Source organism: Neofelis nebulosa, chromosome 13 (genome assembly GCF_028018385.1).
Source record: "Neofelis nebulosa isolate mNeoNeb1 chromosome 13, mNeoNeb1.pri, whole genome shotgun sequence".
NCBI classification, from domain to species: domain Eukaryota; kingdom Metazoa; phylum Chordata; class Mammalia; order Carnivora; family Felidae; genus Neofelis; species Neofelis nebulosa.
In genome coordinates, this window is record NC_080794.1 from 2,110,711 (window position 1) to 2,116,710 (window position 6,000).

The following is a 6,000-nucleotide window of genomic DNA, read 5'->3' on the forward strand; positions in this document are numbered from 1 at the left end:
CAGTGTCCTCGTGGGAGGACAGGGCCACGGGGGGGGGGGGGGGGGCTCCTGCCTCTTATCTGAGGAAGGCCCCATCTGAGGTCAAATCTATCACAGCACACAGAACCAGAGGGGTCCCTCCCCTTCTCCCTCTCCCTCCGTCCCCCTCCCTCCACCCTACCTTTGTGTCTTGTACTCAACACTGTCTTGTCCAAACACTTGTCTGAACGCTGACCCAGTTATCCCAGACAAGAGTCGTTACCTCAACAGATTATGTGCAGGGGGTCCTTAGGGCTTACAGTTTCTCGTCACACTGTCACAAAGTTGAAGCTGAAAGAAACGCAACCGGGGGCTTGTAACCCAGGACCGGGGTGGCGAAATGCGCTGGCGCACAGGGCCCCGCACCCCTGAGGAGGCCCGCGCTTGGTTTAATGCTTTGACGTCGCCATCTTGAATTTTAATCATTTTTGTACAGGGGGCCCCACGTTTCCGTTTTGCGCTGGGCCCCACAGATCAGGGCCCCGTTCTGCTTGGCATTTTCTAAAGGGTGCTCGCTTAGGTGACTTCAAGGCACTCGTTAAACCAAGGCAGGGTCCGTGCTCCTCGGCTCTAGGGCGCTGGGGCTCCCCCCTCGGCTTCTTTTGTGCCACTTAGGTCACAGGTGATTCCCTGCTGAGGCCTGTCTCCACCAGGCTGTCATCCCTGGGAGGGCTGGGCTTAGTAGACAAGCAAGACACTTCTGCTGGCTGATCGTGGTGCTTTGAGAGAGGCAAGCAGGTCCTTGGCCTTGTACGCCAAGCCGGGAGGTTGCGCCTTCTGTAGGCGGTCACCAGCAGCTGGTAAGAGGTGCATTTTAGGAAGGCGTCTCCCAAAAGATCGTCACTTAGTACAATTACGCAGTGGCCAAAACCGACCTAAAAATGATGAGACTTGGTAGCTTCTCTTCTCTCAACTGCCCCTGTCCTGAGTCCCCTTGGGCCGATCCTTCCCAGCAAGGGGTGCTCAACGTGTTCTTACAACGGAGGACTATTAGGGAGAAGGTACGGTTGCCCCAACACCCTCGACTCCGGGATCCTCACGTTAGATTCGCCACCTGGAGACCGTTTTTAAAATATCAAGGCTAGGGTTTTACCCCAGGATCATTTAAACTTTTTACTCTAGAAATTTTTACTCATACATAGGTAGAAAGAATGACAATCGGTCCCCATGTGCCCTGCACCAGTGTTTCCAAACTTTGCCACCCACTACAAAGCCCCTCCCCGCCCCCGGGGAAGGGCTAGCATTTTTTGATGACCTGGGGGGGGGGGGGGGGACGGGCACAATAGGAGAAGGGGATTAAAAGAAAAAATAATGTTTTGTGATGACCAGGCTGCCCGGGAGGCCAACTGAATAGAATCCGGGGGGTGACACACAGTGTCAGTATTTATAAAAATTCCCCCAGGGAGTTCTAGGGCCTTATACCAGCCTCAGCAACGACTGTTCTGCTGATCTTTCAGACGTCCTTCTAACGCATCCTTTTTTCCTGAATTATTTAATAACAGACCTCAGAAATTGAGTCCCTTCCCCTGTCGATATCTCTGACAGGCAGGCTCTCAGCGAGCCCTCAACCTCATCTAAGACCTGGCCCCTGCTCAACTTCCGCAGGCCGTCTTTCCACGTTGGCTTGCCGGTCTCGGGATGTACCCAACTGCATTGGGCTGTCGGGCCCTGTCTGTTTTGTTCTAGGACAGCCACCCTTCCCCCCTTTTGCTGTATTTCTCAAGTTCCCGGGTGACTCTCAGGGGAAGCCGGGGTTGAGTGGCTCGGCCACTTTGACTAAGATGGGGAGACTGAGGCCCAGAGAGGAAAGTAACCCCCAGGTTACTCGGCGCGTTAGCCATGGCGCTTAGAGGGCTCTCTGTCCTACCTTTGCTCCTATGTGTGGGAGCAGCTGGGGGCTCATGTTCTTGTAAGGGGCTCATGGAGGCTGAACGGCTCTCAAGACTCAGGCAAAACTTTACGTACATGTGTTCTTTCTCTGGGAAGGAGGTCCATAGATTGCAGGGGATCGGTAGCTCCCCAAAAAGTTAGCAAAGGGGAGATGTTTGGGGCCCGGGAGCTGGCCGGCTGACTGGCACATTGTAGATGACAACAGGTGCCACCCAATGGTAAGGCCACCAGCTCCACCATCCCAGGAATTCAAGAGCCTCCCCCAGGCGCGAGAGATCCCCGCGGAGTCAGCCTGAGTCTGGCCTGCTGTTCTAGAAGACCCGTGCTCACCACCAGATGGAGCAGTTCCTCCACCAGCAGCCCGGCAGGCCCCAAGGTCACAGGAAATCCTTGAACCTGTTGAAGGAACGTCCCCACAATGATGCCTTTCTCATGTCTCTCCCCGTTAGGGGTGTTCCAGGCACTCAGTACAAAGAACAAGGAGTTCATTCATCTCAACATAAACGAGGTAGGAACCGGCCAGCGCGAGGCAGAGCCCATGCTGTGTAAACGTTTGCTGAATGCGCGACTGAATGTGAAGTTTACACTGAGCCACGGGGGCAGTGACAACAGTAAACTTGCTAATATGTTTAGGGACCCGTCGGTTAGCAGTCCATGCGATCATTGCCATAGCCCTGTGAGCTAAGGATTCATAGCATCCCCGTTTTGCAGAAGTGGAAACTGAGGCATAAAGAGCTTAATCACCTGAACAGAGTGAGCCAGCAAACCTTGACTTCTTCTCTGCCTTCTGCCATACGGGTTCCTCAGCCTGTCTGCCCTTCCAGCCTCCAATTTGTTCACTCCCCTTGCTCACGCTGTCCTGCGGGTCTCATGATTCTATGCACACGCGCGCACACACCTCAAAAACCCTGAGAAGGACACGGCTTGTGCCAGTGACAGGGGCCGACCACAGCCAAAGCGATGGAGGGCAGAACACGGATCAGAGTTTCAGAGGCTCGGAAGGGGCGCCCCAGGTGTAGACAGTCCTCTCCCCGCTGCCCAGAGCGTGGTCTGCCGACCCGCAGCGTGGGCATTACCGAGAAATGCAGAGGACCAAGCCCCACCCCCGACCTGCCGAGTCAGATCTTGTTTTAGGAGGATCCCCAGGGATTCCTACATGTACTAAGGTTTGCGAGTGCTGGCTGGTCATCCTCCTGCCCCAAGGCAGGGAGGGAGAAAATTATGGAGCGCTTTCCTCCAATGGTTCCCACGATTTTTATTTCCCGTTATTTTCCTTTCTCTCCCCGTGTCTTCCGCTCCAGCTCTGCCTTCCCTTGAACTTAACAGTAGCAGAGGAGGCAGCCTGTGTCTCCTTCCCATCCTTGGGCCCTTTCCCCTCCCCTCCCTCTTTCACATTCACACCGGAGACACCCGGCTCCTTTCCAAATTCAACGGCAACTTTGGATTTGGGTTGCATTTTACTGACTATCAAGATGAAGAGGTTGATGGCCGTGTGGGCCGTGCTTTGACGCATTCACCTGCCCTGTGCCTCAGTGTCACCATCTGCAGAAAGATCAAGGCCTCAGCCTGAGGATTCCAAAGAAAGATGTGCGTACTCACCCTGTGCGTATCACACAAGAGGGACTCCTAGACAGATTTCTCAGTTTCGTCAGGGTTTGGCCTCTGTTAAGCCAGGGACACTTTCCGCCTGTCCCCAGTGCGGGGGGAAGAGTGGGTAGGTGTGGTACTCAATACCCTCTTAGCCAAAGGCCTCGAAGCCAAAGGCCACCTTCTGCATGATAGAAGAAGCATCCCACTGCCTCAGCATCAAGGTGTCATTTCCAAACCGAGCGTCCACAGGTGTGGGGGCTGGAACGAGCTCTCTCTCCTGTCTGCCCTCCCCTCGGCAGACCCAAGCCATCTCGTGTAAGTTCCCGCCCCCGGCCCCTGTTGTTCACCTCCAAGACAACAGGGAGATGTCGAAGATCTTTGAGTCTTCTCCCTCTCTCTCCCTTCAAGCCCATCATCCTCAACTCCGGCGGCACATTAGCATCACCTGGGGGAGATTTCAAAACCCCAGTGGCCTGGCCATGACCCAGACCAAATAAGTCCAAATCTCTCAGGGTGGGGCACAAGCATTGATACATTTTCTTAGAGGGTGGGGGAGGGAGAGAGAGAGAGAGGATGGGAGAGGGGCAGAGGGAGAGGGAGACAGAATCTCAAGTAGGCTCTACACTCAGCACGGAGCCTGAGGTGGGGCTCGATCCCAGAGCCCTAGGACCATGACCTGAGCTAAAGTCAAGAGTCAGATGCTTAACCGACCGAGCCACCCAGGCATGCCCAAGCATTCATATTTTTTAAATTCCCCGATGAGTCCAATATACAGCCAAGTTCAAGAGCCACAATTGGGACCCCCCCCCCACCTCCCATCCACCTAGGTAACAATGGATCCTCGCCCTGCCTCGGTTGGCCCCATCCACAGTTACTCTGCTAAAAGAGCCTGTGCGTCATCCAGCCGCCTTCCCTGACCCTGGCCTCGGCACGTGCTGTGCCCAGGAAGAGGGGCAGAGAGGAGAGAAAACAACGTCCCACACAAGCACGGTCCCCCACGTCACCATGCTGTGATAGGAAAGCGGGGCTGGGGGGCGGGGAGGCAGAGGCAGGATGGAGGAAATGAGAATTGCATGCAACTTCTCCACCAGCTCACTTGTAAAGAGCCCGGATGCTGAGCCCGCAGCCTCCACATGATGGAGGACCACCTGTGTCCTCACCGTGAGGGGGGCCCTCGTCAAAGAGGAAACGGCTGAGGAGCCTCAGGAAGGCTGTCTGCTTTGCCGGGAGAAAGCACACTTCCCCCTCTCTCTCACCGTCTGCACTTGACTTGAGCCAATTCAGAACTCAGGACCTCTGGGAAAACAAAGTGCTGAGGATTCTTTTTTTTTTTTTTTTTTTTTTTGAATATTTCATGTTGAAGCAGAAGTCCACACTCGCAGGCAAGGCAATCGCATAGCAGAGTTGCCATGGACTCAACAAGCCAGTGCTGGCGGGGACCTAGAGGGATAACCAGCCCTTCTCTTTCTTTCTCCTTTTTGTGCCCAGTTCATCAAGCTGACAATGAACATCTGAGGCTTCCCTGGCCAGGACGCACTCTGTCCGGCTGAGTCTTGACTTCTGGACCACGAACTTCAGAACGTTTCTTGGTGCAGAGCTCTCCTCTCGTGACCCAACCTTCTCCTCCCCCTGCCCCACCATCCTGATGTTGGAAGAATGAAATGGACACAGCTCTGACCCCGGATTTTGTGCTATTTCTCTGTACAATCACTTCCCGAAGATGGCTGGTGCCTTACCTTCAGGTTCAGGCATTCCCCCTTCCTTCTCCACCTCTTCCCACTACTAATTATCCAAAGTGTAACTTGGCGCATAGAACCCTGGCTTCAACGGAGCATCCATCATTATACTCAAACATCCGACACAGGACAGTGTTTTGGTTTCGGTTTTGTTTTCTTTTCTTTTTAAGCTTATTTATTTTGAGAGAGAGAATGTGTGTGCATGCACGAGTGGGGAAGGGGCAGAGAGAAAGGGAGAGCAGGCTCCACCCTGTCAGGGCAGAGCCTGATGCAGGGCTTGAACTCACAAACCCTGAGATCATGACCTGAGCCGAAATCGAGAGTCAGACACTTAACCAACTGAGCCACCCAGGCGCCACAGGACGTTTTTGTAAGTACGTTGGGGCCTGAGAGGAGAAGGGAAAGGTGTGATGTCATAATTAAGCATTTTCTTCATCCTAGGTGTGTTTGCTTACTGGGGGCAAACATCAGGGAATTCCGGATGCTTACTTGTAGGAGCGAACAACACGAAAATCTCTATTTCCTCCTCCAAGAGGTGGTAACTAATTCTCCATCCAGTCCAGACACTCTTTGTGTCTAAAGCTTTTGGGTCAGAAACGCCAAAGGCAATGTTATTTCTTCTCGGGAGTCCAGATTCAGGTCAGACTGGATTGCATTCATTTCCACCGTGATGGGGGAAGAACAGAGTGGAGAAGCCTTGTTTTAGCTCCCTGACCCTGCATACGAAAATCCCACCAAACTGGATCATGGAAAATAACATGATAAG

At 53.7% G+C, this 6,000-nt stretch overlaps 1 protein-coding gene across 2 annotated transcripts in view; it reads left to right on the forward strand.

Annotated features, from left to right (window-relative positions):
* The window catches only part of CAPN9 (calpain 9), a 44,118-nt gene extending 38,749 nt beyond the window's left edge, over window positions 1-5,369 (forward strand). Inside the window, exons 19-20 of one of the 2 annotated variants that reach the window (XM_058696117.1) lie at window positions 2,358-2,416; window positions 4,987-5,369. In XM_058696117.1, coding sequence (XP_058552100.1) covers window positions 2,358-2,416; window positions 4,987-5,013 — 86 coding nt within the window. In that variant the 3' untranslated portion in view covers window positions 5,014-5,369. The remainder of the gene's footprint in view (window positions 1-2,357; window positions 2,417-4,986) is intronic. The other variant, XM_058696118.1, reaches the window with a different exon arrangement.
* Window positions 5,370-6,000: the final 631 nt, after the last annotated feature.